Source organism: Salvelinus alpinus, chromosome 4, assembly GCF_045679555.1.
Source record: "Salvelinus alpinus chromosome 4, SLU_Salpinus.1, whole genome shotgun sequence".
In the NCBI taxonomy this organism is placed as follows: domain Eukaryota; kingdom Metazoa; phylum Chordata; class Actinopteri; order Salmoniformes; family Salmonidae; genus Salvelinus; species Salvelinus alpinus.
The window spans coordinates 26436132-26457845 of NC_092089.1; the positions used below are offsets into that span (position 1 = coordinate 26436132).

Genomic DNA, 21714 nt, shown 5'->3' on the forward strand with positions numbered 1-21714 from the left:
ACAGCTCTGAATACATAGTTAACATATTTTTTTCGACTTTTATTATGACCTATGCTGTATGAATATGTTAAGTAGTACCTACTAAGTACCAACGGAAATCTGCTATCTGGCTCATGGCTTCCTGTCCTTCCCTACAGGGATCACCAGGCCCAGTGGGCCATCCGGGGGCAGACGTGAGTAACTCTTAAATAATGGAGCAATTGTGGGTGATGGGAAGGAGCCAAAGTCCAACACACTTTTCATCACTGTGTGTGTGTAATGGGGGAGTGCAGGAATAAGAGTTGAGGAAGGTTGGGGCTTGGAGCTCGTAGGGATGGGCGAGTGTGGGGTGGGCTGGTTTGATGAGGTTGGTCAGAGGTAAAAAAGTGACCTCTCTGTTCCTCAGTCACAGTGGGTGTGTATTAAACTTTGTCATCGTGATTTGTGTCAAACAGGTCAGGAGTCAACACTGCTTACCCTGAATGACAACTGTGTATATTTCACTCCCATACATAACAGTCACAGACACACACACACACACACACACATGTATGCACGCACACACACACACACACACGCATGTACGTACATACGCACACACACACACACACACACACACACACACACACACACACACACACACACACACACACACACACACACACACACACACACACACACACACACACACACACACACACACACATGGCAATGGACAGTCACAAGATTCTCCTAAATCTCCCTGTAATTAATTTATTTTCCTGTCTCAGGAATGTGAGATCCTGGAGGTCATTCAGAAACTCTGCTGTAAGTATATCAAGTGCTCAGAATGCAGTCATACTGGTTATTTTCCTGTCTCAGGAATGTGAGATCCTGGAGGTCATTCAGAAACTCTGCTGTAAGTATATGGAGTGCTCAGAATGCAGTCATACTGGTTATTTTCCTGTCTCAGGAATGTGAGATCCTGGAGGTCATTCAGAAACTCTGCTGTAAGTATATCGAGTGCTCAGAATGCAGTCATACTGGTTATTTTCCTGTCTCAGGAATATGAGATCCTGGAGGTCATTCAGAAACTCTGCTGTAAGTATATGGAGTGCTCAGAATGCAGTCATACTGGTTATTTTCCTGTCTCAGGAATGTGAGATCCTGGAGGTCACTCAGAAACTCTGCTGTAAGTATATGGAGTGCTCAAAATGCAGTCATACTGGTTATTTTCCTGTCTCAGGAATGTGAGATCCTGGAGGTCATTCAGAAACTCTGCTGTAAGTATATGGAGTGCTCAAAATGCAGTCATACTGGTTATTTTCCCGTCTCAGGAATGTGAGATCCTGGAGGTCATTCAGAAACTCTGCTGTAAGTATATGGAGTGCTCAAAATGCAGTCATACTGGTTATTTTCCTGTCTCAGGAATGTGAGATCCTGGAGGTCATTCAGAAACTCTGCTGTAAGTATATGGAGTGCTCAGAATGCAGTCATACTGGTTATTTTCCTGTCTCAGGAATGTGAGATCCTGGAGGTCATTCAGAAACTCTGCTGTAAGTATATGGAGTGCTCAGAATGCAGTCATGCTAGTTATTTTCCAGATGAACATTGTGCTGTGCCGAACATGTTCCTTTAGTGAAACAAAGGTTTACTCAACATAGATTTAGAAGACGTATCAGTGAGCCTGAACACAGTCCCAACCTCTACTGTTAGAAATGTACCCTGCACTAGTCATCTAAACATGTCTCCTTTATAGATGACTAATGCACAGTTTATCTTCCTGCTAAACAGTTCCTTTGAAGCATCATTTATCCGGGGTTGAGTTTGGCACAAACTTTGTGAAAGAGATGCAAATGTACACACGCGCAATCACTTAAACACACACGCGCAATCACTTAAACACACACACGCAATCACTTAAACACACACGCGCAATCACTTAAACACACACATGCAATCACTTAAACACACACACGCGCAATCACTTAAACACACACACGCGCAATCACTTAAACACACACACGCGCAATCACTTAAACACACACGCGCAATCACTTAAACACACACGCGCAATCACTTAAACACACACACACAATCACTTAAACACACACACGCAATCACTTAAAAACACACACACACAATCACTTAAACACACACACACACACAATCACTTAAACACACACACACACAATCACTTAAACACACACACACACATTCACTTAAACACACACACACACAATCACTTAAACACACGCGCAATCACTTAAACACACACGCGCAATCACTTAAACACACACGCGCAATCACTTAAACACACACGCGCAATCACTTAAACACACACGCGCAATCACTTAAACACACACAATCACTTAAACACACACGCGCAATCACTTAAACAGACACACACAATCACTTAAACACACACACACAATCACTTAAACACACACACACACAATCACTTAAACACACACACGCAATCACTTAACACACACACGCAATCACTTAAACACACACACGCAATCACTTAAACACACACACGCAATCACTTAAACACACACACGCGCGCAATTACTTAAACACACACACACACACACACATCACTTAAACACACACACACACACACAATCACTTAAACACACACGCACACACACACACAATCACTTAAACACACACACGCGCAATTACTTCACACACACACACACGCGCAATCACTTAAACACACACGCGCAATCACTTAAACACACACACGCGCAATCACTTAAACACACACGCGCAATCACTTAAACACACACACGCGCAATTACTTAAACACACACGCGCAATCACTTAAACACACACGCGCAATCACTTAAACACACACGCGCAATCACTTAAACACACACGCGCAATCACTTAAACACACACACGCAATCACTTAAACACACACGCGCAATCACTTAAACACACACGCGCAATCACTTAAACACACACGCGCAATCACTTAAACACACACGCGCAATCACTTAAACACACACACACAATCACTTAAACACACACACGCGCAATTACTTAAACACACACACACAATCACTTAAACACACATGCGCAATCACTTAAACACACACGCGCAATCACTTAAACACACACGCGCAATTACTTAAACACACACACACAATCACTTAAACACACACACGCGCAATCACTTAAACACACACACGCGCAATTACTTAAACACACACACACAATCACTTAAACACACATGCGCAATCACTTAAACACACACGCGCAATCACTTAAACACACACACGCGCAATCACTTAAACACACACACGCAATCACTTAAACACACACACACACACAATCACTTAAACACACACACGCAATCGCTTAAACACACATACGCAGGCAGGAAGGCACGCACACACACTCGAACACACTCACTTATGCAGACATATGCAGGCACACACGCAGACTCAGGGACACACGAATTGTGGCGGCAGCTGTGGATGTAATGTAGCTTTAAGAACTCTGTAGTTCAGTGTTTGTTGTGTATGTTTGGAATGCAAGTGTTTTAAAAGCTACAATTTTTGGTTGAGTGTCGAATGTGTGCATTTTTGGCAACATACTATCTAAAAGTGAATGAGTCATCGTTACTTCATAGAATGTAAAGTAGAAGAAAAAATAGTAAGTGACAGAATTGCTGCAGTAAAAGCTTTATTAGCAACATGAAATTGCTGCCAGTGATCAACAAGAAATCCAACATACATGGCCTTTGGTTCCAAATGTGTACAAATAAAACACAATTACAGTAAAAAAGGCACGGAAGGGAAAAACACTAAAATGCCCAGTCCTGTTCTAATCTATACGATCTTCAGCATTTGGCCACATGTTCTCGTCCACATCACCTCATATATCATCACCTCATATATCATCTCTCGCTATGCACCTTGGATAGAAACGCTTTGCATGCCTTATCCACCCCTGGCAGTCAGATGTCTCTGCAGCCGGCATACATTGCATCCAGGAGGGACATTTGGTCATTTCAATTTGTAATTTTTTATTTAACCTTTATTTAACTAGGCAAGTCAGTTAAGAACAAATTCTTATTTACAATGACGGCCAACCAAAAGGCAAAAGGCCTCCTACGGGGATGGGGGCTGGGATTTAAAAAAGAAAAAGAAAATATAAATATAGGACAAAACACACATCACGACAAGAGAGACAACACAACACTACATAAAGAGAGCCCTAAGACAACAAGATAGCAAGGCAGCAACACATGACAACACAGCATGGTAACAACAAAACATGACAACACAATATGGTAGCAGCACAAAACATGGTACAAATGTTATTGGGCACAGACAACAGCACAAAGGGCAAGAAGGTAGAGACAACAATACATCACGCAAAGCAGCCACAACTGTCAGTAAGAGTGTCCATGATTGAGTCTTTGATTGAAGAGATTGAGATAAAACTGTCCAGTTTGAGTGTTTGTTGCAGCTCGTTCCAGTCGCTAGCTGCAGCGAACTGAAAAGACGAGCAACACAGGGATGTGTGTGCTTTGGGGACCTTTAACAGAATGTGACTGGCAGAACGGCTGTTGTATGTGGAGGATGAGGGCTGCAGTAGATATCTCAGATAGGGGGGGGTGAGGCCTAAGAGGGTTTTTATAAATAAGCATCAACCAGTGGGTCTTGCGACGGGTATACAGAGATGACCAGTTTACAGAGGAGTATAGAGTGCAGTGATGTGTCCTATAAGGAGCCTTGGTGGCAAATCTGATGGCCGAATGGTAAAGCACATCTAGCCACTCGAGAGCACACTTACCTGCCGATCTATAAATGATGTCTCCGTAATCTAGCATGGGTAGGATGGGTAGTATTGGGTAAGCTTGTATGTGAAGAAAATGTAAGCATTTTAGAAACGTGTTAATTGACTGAGTATTCTGTGAAAACAACATGAATTGTGTTAATGGTATGGTTCACAACAGACAGTTGTGCTAATTGTGTTTAGAGTTTTGAAAATATGACAACAGATTGGACAAAAGGATGTTAGCGATTGTAAAAAAAAAGAAGAAAAACTGTAAATGATGGGGCTGTGATTAAGATATCAATCAGGGTGGATTTTGATGTAATGTCTTTGTTTTTCTCTTGTAGCATGCTGTGGTAAGTTCCTGGACCCATACAAAGTTTTAGCGCTTAACAGTAACACATGGCATTATTTTACATCCTTGCATGACCTTCAGTGAGAGACTCTGAGAGGCACCAAATTACATCCACAGCATGTATTGTAAATAGTCACATAGATATACAGATGTACGATCTTAATTTGAGACAGTTTGCTACAGCAGGGAAATAATCCTGCAGCAACAGGGAATGTTAATTATTATGTGGATTATAGTTAACTGGGATTTTTTTGTAGGGGTTGATACATTTTTCATTAGGGCAAATCAAGTCTGACATTCTAAAGTATAAATTACAAACTTTAGAAGCCTTTTTAAACCTCGAACACACTACACGTTTGCATTTCCTGCAGTGCAGGACATTTTTCAGCAACAAAAGAGTGATCAAATTAAGATCCTTCATCTGTACTATTCATATGGTGTTTGATGCTCAGAATATATCATGACATTATTATAATGATAATGTAACTGGCATTCACAGTGTGTGAGTGTGGTCCGGTGAAGCTACTCTTTGTACTGGACAGTTCAGAGAGCGTTGGGCTGCAGAACTTCACCCTGGAAAAAGAGTTTATCATTCGAATCATCAACAAGATTACCAAGTTCAGCAAAGACAAGGTGGGTGAACATTTGTCCTGACTTCCCTGGGTGAGAGAGGGGCCCGAACTAAATGTTGTTTCTCTGTGTGAGTTTCTGTTTGCAGAAGGAGCTAGGATCACGAGTGGGTGTAGTTCAGTACAGCCACGACGGCACCCAGGAGCTGGTATCTATGGAGGACCCCAAGATCACCACAGTAGCACAGCTCAAAAGGTCAGACCAGATAAGAGTCAAAAGTCCAAAGTACAGCAGTTACCTGATATCAGTTGACTGACTGACTAACTGTTGTGTTTGATGTCCCATACTTGCAGCTCGGTGAGAAACATGCGCTGGATTGCCGGTGGTACGTACACGGGAGAGGCGCTGGACTTTGCCCGGCAGGCATTCGGCAGCTCCCAGCTGGACCGAAAGGTGGCCGTAGTCTTGACGGACGGACGGTCAGATACCCGCCGGGACGCCAAACCGCTGTCCTCCCTCTGCTCTGTGCCCAATATAAGGGTGAGGGATGTCAATGGGACTGGGCAATGGGATGGGGGAGAGTGGGCATTGGGCTGAAGGACATGTATAGGTTGGGGGTGAAGAGATGATGTCAGGACTAAGGGTCCATTTCATTAGACATAAAGAGAACCATCTCTCTCTCCTCCAAGTCCGCCATTTTGTGTCAAAGCCTCAGTATGTCCTCCATCTTGGCTCCTCAGGTGGTGGGCATTGGCATAGGTGACATCTTCAGACGGGCGTCCTACGCCACTATGCTGGGGGAGATCACCTGTCTGGATACAGCCTCACCTGGACTCTACCTGAAGGTTACAGACCACGTGCAACTGCTGGAGGACTCCTTCTTCAACAACGTTACTGGCTATATCTGCCAAGGTAGACTGTGTACAGGCTAGCGCTAATTTACAATATCTGGAGCTAGCTACATCTGCCAAGGTAGTCTACGTACAGTCTAGCCCTAATTTACAATATCTGGAGGTAGCTATATCTGCCAAGGTAGTCTATGTACAGGCTAGCGCTAATTTACAATATCTGGAGCTAGCTACATCTGCCAAGGTAGTCTATGTACAGTCTAGCCCTAATTTACAATATCTGGAGGTAGCTATATCTGCCAAGGTAGTCTATGTACAGGCTAGCCCTAATTTACAATATCAGGAGCTAGCTACATCTGCCAAGGTAGTCTATGTACAGGCTAGCCCTAATTTACAATATCTGGAGCTAGCTACATCTGCCAAGGTAGTCTATGTACAGTCTAGCCCTAATTTACAATATCTGGAGCTAGCTATATCTGCCAAGGTAGTCTATGTACAGGCTAGCGCTAATTTACAATATCTGGAGCTAGCTACATCTGCCAAGGTAGTCTATGTACAGTCTAGCCCTAATTTACAATATCTGGAGGTAGCTATATCTGCCAAGGTAGTCTATGTACAGGCTAGCCCTAATTTACAATATCAGGAGCTAGCTACATCTGCCAAGGTAGTCTATGTACAGGCTAGCCCTAATTTACAATATCTGGAGCTAGCTACATGCTATGTTCCTATGCTCTTAACTAAGGTCTGGGTTGTGTTTACAGATAAGAAATGTCCTGATTACACCTGTCCAGGTAAGACTGCTCCTCTCCCTTGTTTTTATGGTCACAGTTTCCTATGCGTTACAATACGTTATTTATTTAGCATTCAGCCTACTACTGCAATTTAAAGATGTAGTGGAATGTATCTGAACCCCAACTGCTGTTCTAAAATAGTCCACTCTTCCTCCAGCCAACTTCCAGGAAGCTACAGACATAGTCTTCATGTTGGACGGCTCCTCCAGTGTAGGCCAGGCCAACTTCTACAGAGCCAGAGAGTTTGTTGAGAACATGGCCGCCAGGCTGCTGTCACAGGACCGGGGAGGGCTGCTCCGCCTGTCCGTCATGCAGTACAGCGATGGGCAGCAGCAGAGAGTGGAGGTGCCCTTCACTGCCAGGGTTGAGGATGTGCTAACGGGGCTAGCAGCTACGCTCTACATGGACGGGGCCACCGACTTACCGGCTGCCCTGGCCTTCCTGACCTCCACCCTCCAGAGGGAGGGCCGCTCTGCTGTTCCCAGGAAAGTGGTGGTGTTCACGGACGGCAGGTCTGTGGCCTCTGCCCGGGCTGCTATCCCCGGAGCCGCCGCCGCCGCCCTGGCAGAGAACACACAGCTGCTGGCCGTCACTGTGGGCAAGGGCTTTGACGAGGCGGGCGTGTGCCAGCTGGTGACGGGACAGGCGAACGGGTTTGATTACCGCGTCGTGGATAGTCGTGTCCACCGAGTGGCGCTGTACAGTGACCTGGCCAGACGGGTGGTCATGCAGAGCCTGGCTAGAAAGCTCTCTAAAGCTCTCTGAAGCTCTCCAACGCTCTCCGAAGTTCTCTAAAGCTCTCTAAAGCTCTGTAAAGCTCTCTTACGTTTTCTGAAGCTCTGTAAAGCTCTCTGGAGCAGTGTAAAGCTCTCTGTAGCTCTCTAACGCTCTTAAAGACCTCCATACTACTGAAATGTCTATGAATTGTCCTGTTGTGCCATGTATTAGGCCATTAAGAAATTAGATAGATATGGTGCACATTTTATACTTTTGTGTTTTCCTTCTGCCTTTGAGGGCCTCCTGCTTTTCATGTGAAATAAAATGAATATGTTTGTCATAAGAAGCACTTGGGTAGATGAATAAACGTTACGCTGTAAGTTTGGTGATAAGATGAACAGTTTTCTTTTACTCAAATTTGCTGGAGGTCTTAAAAAATGAAATATTGGACAAATTAACTAGCTAATTCTGAATACAATACAATCTATTATTTTCAAATATATGCAGGGCCATTTAGTGAAAGAATTACCCAGACATGCCAATAAAATGCACTAGAGAGCAGTGTTGATGGAGTGTTGAGAAAAGAGGGCTGAGTAGATGAGCTCTAACATACATTTGGAAAATACTGCTATTCTGTTCTACATAGTGATTAGTGATAGTTGTTGTAGAAGGACCTTTTACAGATCGGTCCAAAAAGACACTAGGCTTCCCCTCGTACCCCGTACTTATCTGGGGTGTTGGGCTACTGACCTCAGGATGTACCCAACTTCAGCACCATGGACAGAGTTAGAAAATCAGCTGTTTGAAATCCCAGATGCCAATCAGTATACTCATTAATTCCCTTATGAAATAGCATGTATTTAGTATATCTGGCTCCAACTGTACTCTGAGAATAATAAGAAGCAGGGATCATGAAAACGTTTTATTTTATATAGCTATGTTTTGTTACTGTGAAAATGTATCTGTAATGAAAATAGGGATAATGATCTCAGTGACTATAATGATCAGTGGGTTCCTCTATCTCAGAAAGCCACTTCTGAATCTCACTGCTCTTCTTCTCTGTCTCCTCACTGCTCTTGTTCCTCAGCTCCTCACTGCTCTTCTTCTCTGTCTCCTCACTGCTCTTGTTCCTCAGCTCCTCACTGCTCTTCTTCTCTGTCTCCTCACTGCTCTTGTTCCTCAGCTCCTCACTGCTCTTCTTCTCTGTCTCCTCACTGCTCTTGTTCCTCAGCTCCTCTGCCACCCTATTTCCTGCTGAGAAGCGATTGACTCTCTTGGCTGTGGTCTCCAGAGAGATCACCTGGATCCTCTTCATGTCATTCCTGCAGCGCAGCTCCTTCAGCTTCCTGTAGTAGACCCTGCAGCTGAAGCCCTCCATAAAGCCCAGAGTGATGTGTGTCTGCAGAGAGGACAGGCTGGGGTAGTACCACAAGCAGCTGGCACACTTATACAGCAGCTCCCCATTGAACTTCTCCAGGGCAGAGGAGGCTCTGAGGAAGCGGAAGTCCAGGTGGTCCATGTAAGACGGCTCCTTGGGCTCCACTGACCTACTGCCTCCCTTCCTTGCCGTGTGTCTGTAGGAGATGTCTGCTGGCTTCAGGGGAGGGCAGAGAGTGTGAGGTGTTTTGGAGCCAAGTATACTAGGGGGTTCTGCTGCTCTTAATGCCTGAGTGTGAGAAGGACTCCACTGGATACCTGGTGTTAGAGAATGAATAGGGTCCTGCTGTCACGCTATGGCAATCCTGATTCATATTTACTGCAAATCAAATGGGATGTAAATAAATATGTCATGATAGTGCTACGTTTGAGCACTTACCCGTTCTCTTCCTTAGCCTTTCAGTGACAAAAGGTTCTCTTAAGAAAACTTGTGAGGACTTCATTTTTTACAATAAATGGATCATGGAATAGAACCTAGCTAAGTAAATGGGTCTTGTGGTTTTGCAAATGTTCTAGAAAGGATTGGAATTCCAAATTCCAAAAGCAATGATGTCAGAATGAATTCTTTGTGTATGATGATGAACTTCAATCCATGCATAGTTCTGGAGATGTTATTAATAATAATATAACATGTATTCAACTTCTATAGTGCTATTCATTACATAAATACACCTCAAAGCGCTGCAAAGCAACAACAACAAAAAACAAGCAATTTAAAAACAATCAACATCATTACTAATCATGAGTAGATTGACATCAAGAGACTGAAGAATTATTAAAATGCTTTAGTTTAATTTATTAGGATCCCTATTAGCTAGCTACTGCACATGTAGCAGCTATTTTTCCTGGGGTCCACATAAAACGTACAAATACATTACAAAGTACACAACAGAAATAGACAAGAACAACATAATATATTACATTACATTTAAAATATTTGTTAACAAATAAAATAAGAGTTTTATATAGGAAAGACACCAAGAGACAACATAAATACTATCTACACACTATTTATATATCCATATTCATTCTTATATACAGTATAGTTAAATTACAATATCTCTTTAGAAAGAGGAGAGGCACTTTGGTGCAAGATGTTTTCTATATCTGTTTTTTAAAGCTGAACTTGTTTTTACCTGAGTAACCTCTGGTGGCAGAGCATTCCACCATGACATGGCTCTATACAAGCATTTCACTACACCCGCAAAAACATCTGCTAAGTATGTGTATGTGACCAATACAATTTGATTTGATTTGATACATAACTGAGCGATGCATTAAATCTCTGTTTCGTTTGGATACTGTGAAGATACACCATAAAGGTGTGTATGGTGGGGTTTGTATGTCTGTTTGAAGTATATGAAAACATATTATACAAGGGCTTAGACATTTTCAACACAGAAATGTTTCTTAAGAAGACTAGAAGAGAAGTAGTCAATTTCTCCTCAACCCTTAACCATGAAAGACTATCATGGTATACATCTGCAGAGTGGTATTCTATAATGGTATCCATCTGCAAAGTGGTATTCTATAATGGTATCCATCTGCAAAGTAGTATTCTATAATGGTATACATCTGCAGTGGTATTCTATAATGGTATCCATCTGCAAAGTGGTATTCTATAATGGTATCCATCTGCAAAGTAGTATTCTATAATGGTATCCATCTGCAAAGTGGTATTCTATAATGGTATTCCTCTGCAAAGTGGTATTCTATAATGGTATCCATCTGCAAAGTGGTATTGTATAATGGTATCCATCTGCATAGTGGTATTCTATCATAGTATCCATCTGCAGAGTGGTATTCTGTCATGGTATCCATCTGCAGAGTGGTATTCTATTATGCTATCCATCTGCAGAGTGGTATTCAATCATGATACCCATCTGCATAGTGGTATTCTATCATAGTATCCATCTGCAGAGTGGTATTATGTCATGGTATCCATCTGCAGAGTGGTATTCAATCATGATACCCATCTGCATAGTGGTATTCTTGGATCACAAACCTATAAATAGGCAACCAAGACACATCAGAAACATATTTGGCAAGATTACATTTTAGGACAGAAAATCAACCCTGTAATATCCCTTTCTGACATTAAATTGTAGTGTTGTGTAATCACACAAAAGGATATATCCCGTTACCTAACCCGGAAACACGGAACAGAACATCAAATCAATTGTTGTTGATGTAACACTGACAGCTTGGTTCACTTTCCAAGATTATTCAGGTTAAAATAGGACAGCCTGTTCACAACCCTATTGGTTTGGTGTGGGGGTTGTTTCAGACCCTAATCCACAGTCTAGAGTATAGATTATGGCTGTAGGCAGGAATCATGTACTGGTGACATCATTAAGAAGCAGTGGGCAGAGATGTAATTTATTTCATCGTCCCCTGGCTCCACCCATATGTAGGATGACAGAGCGTTTTGTGTTAGAGGGACTGTCACACATTGTGACTCTTGTGAAGAAGCTACATAGCAGAAAGACTAACAGAAACAGCACAGCAGATAGCACAGCATGGCTGCCTTTGTCTCGGTGAGTTCCTCTCTTCCAGGCATTTACACAACTTTGTTGACTCTCAATGCTTTGATACAAGCATTGTTTGCGAGTTGATCATTTGAGAGTGTGGTAGTAGATTGTTGAATTGTCCTAGGTAAAGAATGTATACTTTGTTTTATCGTTTCCATGGTAAATTTAAGGAATCTCTGATAGAAGAGGAAAATCATTTAGGGCTAGTCTTATAATTTAGCAATGTCTTTCTCTTTCCACAGAGACAACATATTACTGTAGGCTACTGTAACATTTTCTGAATGTATCATGTTATCCTTGCTTAATTTATGTATGACACAAATACTATGCATAGAACCAAAACATGTAGCTATTATAAAAACATAAGTTATTGTCGCTACTATTTTTATAAACTATGCAGAGAAAGAGTGAAACACTGTTCTCCATAGAAATGTCATAAGAAAATTTGTGGGCAACATAATGTGATGATAGCCTTTAATCCAGTGTGCGACATACAATAGATTCAATTTACTTACTATGTTGTCCCACCTAGCTATCTTAAGATGAATGCACTATCTGTACGTCGCTCTGGATAACAGAGTCTGCTAAATGATTAACTTGTCAAATAAATAAGGGTGTTCTGGTTTAGCAGTGGGGCTATGATGCGCTTGATGCTCTCCAGACTCTAGAGAGCTGTCCTGATATCCTATTGGTGGAGGGAAGTAATTGACAGTGGGCTAGGGCCAACATGTGTGTTATCACATCTGAATTTAGCCTTGTGTTCTTTATGGAGAGAGGCCTCTAGGGTCTTGGTTTACTTTTAACCAGGTCTACATGACTTTCATTATTACAGGGAGAAGCGTGGCCTGGTTTTAATGATTTGTTTATCATCCTCACCCACTTACTTTCCTCAACGTCCTTCTTTGAATCTCTTTGGGAATTGTCTCAGCATGTCTATAACGTTGAATAGCAAACACCTATGGCAGTGTCTTTTACATTGACCTCTGTCCTTATTTATCTCTCTCAGTTGGCCACGTGTCACCACTGCAGCATATCTTCCAGACATGGCCTTGTCTACAGGGAGTCCATGGCGGCTCTATCCAGGAACGTCATGGCTCCCAGTTACACCAGGAGGCATAGTTCACAGGTTAGAACCCTGCCACTGCGAGCTAGGGGAAGACTCATCAACCAACGGCCTGTCGGCGAGGCCAAGCCTCGGCCTAGAGCTCCAAGGTAAACATCTTACTCTATTACCTAGTAATATAGAGATGTTTGGGGTTAATGGCGCATATTTTGAATTGTTGAATTTAATAGAACTTATTTACAGTGTATCTTTAATATCACCGTTTTTTTGTCCGCCATTAAAATGGCATCAAACCTTTAAACTCTCTCTTCACAGGCCCAATCCTCCAGAGTTCATTGCCATATCTTCCTCTAAGCTGTCCGGCATGAAACATTTTGTATTTGTGCACCTAAGGAAGCTCTTTTCATTGGGTGACACCCAGAGGCGCAGAAAGAGTGGCCCGAAACTTTTCTCCTGAAGTACTGCAAATATAATTGGATGGTAAACATCAATGGGCTTGATGATCCACAAGGTGGCGCTCCAGTAATTCAGTAGGAAAAATAAGTGATGGAGGAGTCAGCAAGAAGATGCTCACTTGTCAAGACTAAGACATGCAGGTACTCAGACCTCCCTCACCTGAGAGAGATTGAAGTATGGTGACTTCTGGCAGTATGGTGACTGCAGGCCTATACCTTTGGCAGGAGTCTCTATGGCGACCAGTAGCCATGTGGGTGAGATGGTTCTGGATGGAATGCAAGGCAATATTTTTGCAACACTTTTTAGCTTTCTATATATTTATTGTTCTGAGGTATGATGTGCAATATCAGACATACTATTTAATTTAGTCACATGGTACAACACTTGTATCAGTATCAACTTTTAATGTGATTAGGTTTTTGAAATATAATTGTCTGTAGAGTCATATGATATTGTTGCCGCCAGCTCAGGCCAAGAAGGAGCAATTGCATATCCTGTTTAACAGTAAGTTGTATTGAATCAAGTGTGAGCTTAATGATTGTATTATTATTGTTGTCAAATGTTTAATGCAATGTTATAAACATGTACAGCAGTATAATATACTTGCTTGTTTAGAAATAATATACAGAAACTAATCTAATAAAGGCTTAAAAGCTATTTGGGTAAAAATACGTTTTAAATGTTTCAAGTTTTGTTTCAAATTATTACTGAACCTATTCAGACAGGAGGGGGAGCCATAGGATAGATGCTTAAACATTGATTTGGCTCAACCAAAAACATCAAATCAAATCAAATCAAATTGTATTTGTCACACACACTGAATACAACAGGTGTAGACCTTACAGTGAAATGCTTACTTATAAGCCCTTAACCAAAAATGCAGTTCTAACCAAAATAAGTGTTAAGTAAGTATTTACTAAATAGTAAAAAAACATTTTATAGAAAGATATCAAATAATTAAAGAGCAACAATAAAATAACAGTAACGAGGCTATATACAGGGGGTATTGGTACAGAGTCAATGTGCGGGGCCACAGGTTATCCGAGGTAATTGAGGTAATATGTACATGTAGGTAGAGGTAAAGTGATAATAAATAGAGAGTAGCAGCAGCGTAAAAATGGGGGGGTCCATGCAAATAGGGGGGGTAAATGCAAATAGTCCAGGTAGCCATTTGATTAGCTGTTCAGGAGTCTTATGGCGTGGGGGTAGAAGCTGTTAAGAAGCCTTTTGGACCTAGGCTTGGCACTCTGGTACCGCTTGCCGTGCAGTAGCAGAGAGAACAGTCTATGACTAGGGTGGCTGGACTTTTTGGCAATTTTTATGGCCTTCCTCTAACACAGCCTGGTATAGAGGTCCTGGATGGAAGGAAGCTTGGCCTCAATGAGGTACTGGCCGTACGCATTACCCTCTGTAGTGCCTTGCAGTCGGAGGCCGAGCAGTTGCCATACCAGGCGGTGATGCAACCAGTCACGATGCTCTTGATGGTGCAGCTGTAGAACTTTTTGAGGATCTGAAGACCCATGGCAAATCTTTTCAGTCTCCTGAGGGGGGAATAGGTGTTTTCGTGCCCTCTTCGCCACTGTCTTGGTGTGTTTAGACCATTATAGTTTGTTGGTGAGGTGGACACCAAGGAACTAGAAGCCCCCAACCTGCTCCACTACAGCCCTGTTGATGAGAATGGGGCGTGCTTGGCCCTCCTTTTCTTGTAGACCACGATCATCTCTTTTGTCTTGATCACGTTGAGGGAGAGGTTGTTATCCTGGCACCACTCTGCCAAGTCTCTGACCTCCTCCCTATAGGCTGTCTCATATAGGCTGTTAACATACATGTTAAACCAGGGATGGTCCTCTGAGCCATGGCTGGCATTTTTTCTTGTTTTACTTGTCCAATAGTAATAAATATCTTCATTTTTATATGTTCAGAAATTACATTTAAAATTATATGTTTTTTTCCTAAAATGTTAAATAATTGTTTTAACTAGGGTCAACAGGTGGCTGAAATATACATTTTGATCCAACTAAGGTCACCTTTGATGTTCAGAGAGCTAGCAGGTATTAAGTCACCTCCAACCCCTAGTGAGCGTTTCTAATGCCACAGCATCACTTCCAGTAACTGGCTATAGAAATAACCTGAGACCAAATTAAGGGGATTACAATGTTTACAGACTCTGCACCTTTGGTCCCTAGAGGGTTGCCCTCCAGCATGTGGGGACCAGTCTTATTAATCACACACACACACACACACTTGTATTGCCATCCTGATTGATCATTGGGAATGCATGCGCAGCGGACATCTACGTCTGGCACGTCTGAAGTTCCTTATCAGTGGTTAATGTAATGACATTATTTTTCCTTATCTGGTGCAATGGAATGGAACCCTATATCACAATATCTAAACTACTCTGTTTACAATGTCCACGAGATGATGATGATGAGGACTACGACAATGATGAGGATGATGAGGATGACGACAATAATGATGACGATGATGGGGATGACGGTGATGATCAAAAGTAAACATGCATGTCTTTTCATGGGACTAAAAATGCTCAGATGACTTTTATATGTAGGCCCATCTTATGCACTTACCTTTTAACTTTCTTAGAACAGCTGTGTTTACTCTGAGGTGACACAGCAATTGATTGTTTATTTGTAAGCCACTATGAGCAGGTATTTCATAACAGAGTTTAAAAAAAAATGCTTTTCAATTAGTATTTCTCAAATACAAACCCTGTTTGACTATTCTAAGGAGATTCAAACTTAAACCTTGGGAACAATAATGATCTTGAAATATTGAGGTAATCTGTCAGAATTATGCTGCCAACACAAACATCAGGGGGCAAACTCTACATGAATATGAATCAGTTAATCTCTAATAAGCTCCTTACAGGCACCACATACATGTAGTTACTGATGACAGATTCCCACTATACGCACCTTGTTAGAGTGGCTTTAGGAAGCATACTTACAATAAATTCAACGTCAATCTTGGAAAATCAAATCAAATCAAAGTGTATTTGTCACGTGCGCCGAATACAACAGGTGTAGTAGACCTTACTGTGAAATGCTTACTTACAGGCTCTAACCAATAGTGAAAAAAAGGTATTAGGTTAACAATAGGTAGGTAAAGAAATAAAACAACAGTAAAAAGACAGGCTATATACAGTAGCGAGGCTATAAAAGTAGCGAGGCTACATACAGACACTGGTTAGTCAGGCTGATTGAGGTAGTATGTACTTGTAAATATGGTAAAGTGACTATTACTTGTAATGTATATAAAGTGCTGTTCAGATTTTCAAAGGTGGGGTGAAGTGTCTCAGAAAACCAATATGAGTTCACTATTTTCCTTACCATCAGATGAACTCATGGGCCAAAAGGCTTGACAGTAAAACCAGAGATAGGCCAGACAATCAACACAGCATCCTTGCTCTTTCACCAGCCCCTCCGGGATAGGCGTGTCGTATACGCCCATTTGTGTTTTCTACTCTTATCATTGGTCAAAGGAAACCGGCTGCTTGGATATGAAAGGAGAACATAAACTGCCAATCAAAATAGGGCGGGTTATGCTCTGTATGTAAAAATTGCTACGTTAGGTTAGTAAAAATGCCAGTCAGTCGAGTTAGTGTCTGTGACACGTCAAAAAAGGGTATTTCGGTTTTCGATATTCAAATTCTCCCAGAGGATAGGGGACAGAAATTTGGACAAATGGAAGAAGAGGCCAGTGAACAGATGCGACCCCTCTTGACATCCGTAAGTAACAAGTCGTGGTCACGATTTTTGTTTTGTTCACCTTTTTTAAAGTTTCTGGAAATTACTTGTTAGCTTGGTGGCTAGCAGTTCAGTTGAGGGCGCATTTCTCAAGAGAAAGGAATGGGTACGAAATGGGGGTGGGGGTTCATTTATGCTTTGCCACCAAGGCATATCGAGATGGAAGTGACAATAAACACGTAGTTAGCTAACTTACAATAGGAAACAACTTCATTGCTGTTACTTAATACGTGGTATAAACGTGAGACATAGGTATGCACATATGTTTTCCTTTGTAATTGTGGTTGGGTACCATGTGTGTGCCAGGAAGTAGCCTATATGTCGTCGGTCTCTCTAGCGATGATTCAGAGGCGAAGGATGTTGAAACTGAGAGGAAAAGCTTTTATTGTTAAGAGGACATGTGCGCGCGCCCGGGGTGGTCAGAGGGTATCACCTCGTGGACTCCCAATGTCTCATGTCTCCCCCTCTCTCTACCGTAGCTACAGGACGTTTACTGTAGCTAAAACTTCTTATGGTACATTTCAATGTTTAAATCTACCGTTTCATCACTATTGGATCCCTGACCTCAAATTATTTTATTGAAGATACTGAGTTATCTTGAAAGGCAGTTTACCATTGTGTCACACGGGGGTATTTCCCTGTTCTCCTCCTGACATTCGAGTTCAGCAGTGTCATATTCATTAATTGTTTTCTGTTGCGTTTCCTAACGAATAAGACCCTGACGATTGTGTGCAGTTGGGAGAGATGGTAGTCCATATCCGGGCCAGAACTTTGTTGAGCTGACTGGACCACATATGCGAGCCTCAAATTGACCATTGTCTGTACCCTTCTTTTCTGTCCTCCTCTCAATATCAAGGCTCAATATTTCCCAATCTCTGTCACGATTCTGTCTGTCTGTGTGTGGTCATGAAGTTAACCTACCAAATAGTATCTAGATTTACACTTTTCTAACGGGGAACTAGCCTATTCCTTTAAGTCCTCTCTCTCTCAGCATGTGTATGTTTATAGCTTGGCTGTATCACAAACTGATGTTGACATTCATAAAGCCTAGACAACACTCTACTGCATGAGTCCATGGCTAACAATACAGCTTGTGGTCCTAAAACCTGGAAATGAGCTACCTCTGGCTCGTTCATCCATGGGGAAAAATGAATGGCGAAACAATAGGATTTTGCAATAAAGGCAGAAAATAAGGTCTGCGGTTAATACAGGCTCAGGAGATCTGATGTGTTTTTTTTCTGAGATCATAGCAGACAGTTAACATGACCTTTATTAATGATGAAGCCTTTATTTGCTTTGTGTTTTATTTAAATTTACATTAATTCACAGTGACATTAGCTGATGATGATTCTCATAGAACAAAACGTATAACATCTCCTTAACCTGTGTTTGCAACAGACCCTTCGGCGTTTATCCACAAACCCTCCAAAAACACCATTCAATTCCCCTATAGGCTTTGTTGAACAAACCTATGGCGGAGTTAGTGCCCACAGAAAGACGCAATTACCATTTTTCTCAGTACAGCCACACATGGGCTATAGCCCAGAAAAGATCACATCTGGTAACATACCCCCACTTGTACTAAGTAGGCCTAGATCATAGGGTCTGTAGCAGACATGTCAAATCGCTAATAAAGAACAGGACCAGACTTGTTATAAACCTACACATAGTCAACACTTGAGTAAAAAATACATAAAACAATATGTTTTATTTTCACATACAAGGTGCAATTGCAGTGAAATGTGTTATCAGGGTCAGCCATAGTAGTACGGCACCCCTGGAGCAAATGTAGGTTAAGTGCCTTGCTCAAGGGCACGTCTGACAGATTTTTCATCTTGTCGGCTCGGGTATTCGAACTAGCGAGCTTTTCGGTTGTGGGACCAACGCTCTAACCTAGCTGAGTGGGTGTGGTGGGAAATTATAATCCCATTTCCAACACTTTGCCATGTGAATGACGCAGCACCTTTTCTTAGATCATATATTCACCTGGTTTGAATATAGGTTGCTATTGGTACAGTAGGCTGTTATGTGGGCGGCAGGTAGCCTAGTGTTTAGAGCGTTGGGCTAGTAACCGAAAGGTTGCTAGATTGAATTCCCGAGCTGACTAGGTAAAAATCTGTCATTCTGCCCCTGAACAAGGCAGTTAACCCACTGTTCCTAGGCTGTCATTGTAAATAAGAATTTGTTCTTAACTGACTTGCCTAGTTAAATGAAGGTTAAATATAAAAAATTGCAGACATATAGATAGTAAAACGATGCTGCCGAGTACAGGTAGTTTGTGAATGAGTATAGAAATCCACTGTATTCTGCCTCCATGGTGATGTTTTCTGATTATGTTTGTGGGACGCTTCCTTGCCATGTAGACTCTGGAGCGTCAAATATTTCTTATTGCGTGTGGACCCTGACCTCTAAACAAAACACAACAACATGACAGCGTGTGTGGGGCATGTTATGTCGTATCACTGTGAGCTGACTGACACAGGCACACACTGGGAACGTCAGAACTCACTCCCACACACTGGGGACTGCTGGACACAGTCATGAGCTCAGCAGGTTGAGGCCTACTGCAGTCTGGTACCCTGGGCTCTGGGACTGGGACCTCCCCCTGCAGCTTGTGGCTGCTCACAGGACAATAGCAAGGACCTCCCCCCTCCTGGTTCAGCTACACTCCTGACTGCATTGGAGCTGCTCTATTTGTCACCATGAGACAGAGAGCCAGAAGCCTACCATTTGTGCATGTTTATGTCATAACATAGGCTACATGCTCAGTCACAGACACAAGTCATATTAGGGGTCAAGTCCCAAATGATAAGCATTTGTGTTCTTAGTCCACACTTCCATGTCAAGGAGCTAGCGAAATGTGAATGAGTTCTTAGTCCTGTCTGGAAATGGAATGATCATGACATCACCTGTTTACCATTTGAACACTTTGTTTTCCAAGTTCCAACCCCTTCTGTGAGGACAGCCAGGGGTTCATGAACTTTGATTTCTTGTCCAGTCTTTTCTGCCTCAGGGCTTCCAGGAAGGACACTAGAGCAGGGCTCTCCAACCCTGTTCCTGGAGAGCTACCCTCCTGTAGGTTTTTGCTCCAACCCTGTTCCTGGAGGGCTACCCTCCTGTAGGTTTTTGCTCCAACCCTGTTCCTGGAGGGCTACCCTCCTGTAGGTTTTTGCTCCAACCCTGTTCCTGGAGGGCTACCCTCCTGTAGGTTTTTGCTCCAACCCTGTTCCTGGAGAGCTACCCTCCTGTAGGTTTTTGCTCCAACCCCAGTTGTAACTAACCTGATTCCTCTTATCAACCAGCTAATTATTAGAATCCCAGGTGCGCTAGATTAGGGTTGGAGTGAATATACAGGACAGTGGGGTTGGAGAGCCCTGCTTTAGAGATCTTACTGGGACAAATCAAAACCAAACGTTAGTCTACTAAAAGGTGATTTATGTAAAAAATAAAATTCAGAAAAGTGAATGCACAGAATGAATTCTACAATCACATCTTTCCGATCAGATGTAAATGGGGTCTCTAATGGAATTTCTCTATGACTCACACAGACCTGCCTCATTCAGGATGTCACTATGATTGTGCATTGACCTGTGCATTGACCTGTTATTACACTGTAGTAGAGGGCTGAAGGGGACATGTTCGTCTTTTCAAGGTCTATTGAGTTACGCCTGGTGTATTAAGGTTAGGCTATGTTTCCCACGGTGGAGGCTGATCTCCATCTGTCTCATTTGGTTCTTCCTCTGACTGACTGTTTTCACTTCCCTGTTGAGTACAGTGAGTCATGCAAATTAGTCTTACTGACTTCCCTCTCTCGCAGACGGCATACAAACACTTAGAACAGAGTGGGAGATAGGTAGCAATTGTATGGTTTTCTGTACGACTCATCAGCAAGTGACCGAACCTGCTAGAAGATGATTCACTGTATTTCTATTTTAATCCTATTTTTTTGTTTTTGATGCATTGGCAGTGTTTAGACAGGCAGCTAATTCTGATATTTTTTTCACTAATTGGTCTTTTGACTAATCAGATCAGCTCTGAAAACATATGTGAAAACATTTGTGATTGGTCAAAAGACCAATTAGTGAAAAAAATATCAGAATTGGGCAGCCTTTGTGAATGCAGCCCTTTTCACCCATGGTCATATTTTTTGCTCCTATCAAAACACCAAACAGAGCTGATTTCGACTTTTCTGCATCGTGTTGAACATCTCCCTCACACAGACTGTACTGTGTCTGCCGGTCGGTATGACCGTCCCTGCTATCAGGAACTGAATAATTAAGCTATTGAGACTGAACCCTGAGGAACTCCACCCCCCTCTCTCTCGTGCTTTCTCTCCCTTTGACTTCCAAAGCCCCCCTCTTTTCATCTACCTCTTTTAATGGCCAACCCCCACCTTTATCTCTCCCTCTCTGGTGTGTGTGTGGGCC

General features: G+C 42.3%; 2 protein-coding genes across 5 annotated transcripts in view; both read left to right on the top strand.

The window, feature by feature from the left end:
* The window catches only part of LOC139572279 (collagen alpha-1(VI) chain-like), a 41552-nt gene extending 27361 nt beyond the window's left edge, over positions 1 to 14191 (top strand). The window contains exons 27-36 of one of the 2 annotated variants that reach the window (XM_071394934.1): positions 138 to 173; positions 750 to 786; positions 5607 to 5740; positions 5826 to 5932; positions 6031 to 6217; positions 6418 to 6589; positions 7287 to 7316; positions 7474 to 12007; positions 13008 to 13213; positions 13380 to 14191. In XM_071394934.1, coding sequence (XP_071251035.1) covers positions 138 to 173; positions 750 to 786; positions 5607 to 5740; positions 5826 to 5932; positions 6031 to 6217; positions 6418 to 6589; positions 7287 to 7316; positions 7474 to 8081 — 1311 coding nt within the window. In that variant the 3' untranslated portion in view covers positions 8082 to 12007; positions 13008 to 13213; positions 13380 to 14191. Of the gene's footprint in view, positions 1 to 137; positions 174 to 749; positions 787 to 5606; positions 5741 to 5825; positions 5933 to 6030; positions 6218 to 6417; positions 6590 to 7286; positions 7317 to 7473; positions 13214 to 13379 lie in introns of both variants that reach the window. The other variant, XM_071394933.1, reaches the window with a different exon arrangement.
* A 2895-nt stretch (positions 14192 to 17086) lies between these two features.
* Positions 17087 to 21714, top strand: part of LOC139573154 (sodium bicarbonate cotransporter 3-like) — a 78397-nt gene continuing 73769 nt past the window's right edge. For 2 of the 3 annotated variants that reach the window (XR_011674549.1, XM_071396308.1), the window contains exon 1: positions 17088 to 17269. Coding sequence is in view for 2 of the 3 variants with exons in the window: in XM_071396308.1 (XP_071252409.1) it covers positions 17123 to 17269 (147 nt within the window). In the remaining variant the exon portion in view is untranslated. Of the gene's footprint in view, positions 17270 to 21714 lie in introns of all 3 variants that reach the window. The other variant, XM_071396310.1, reaches the window with a different exon arrangement.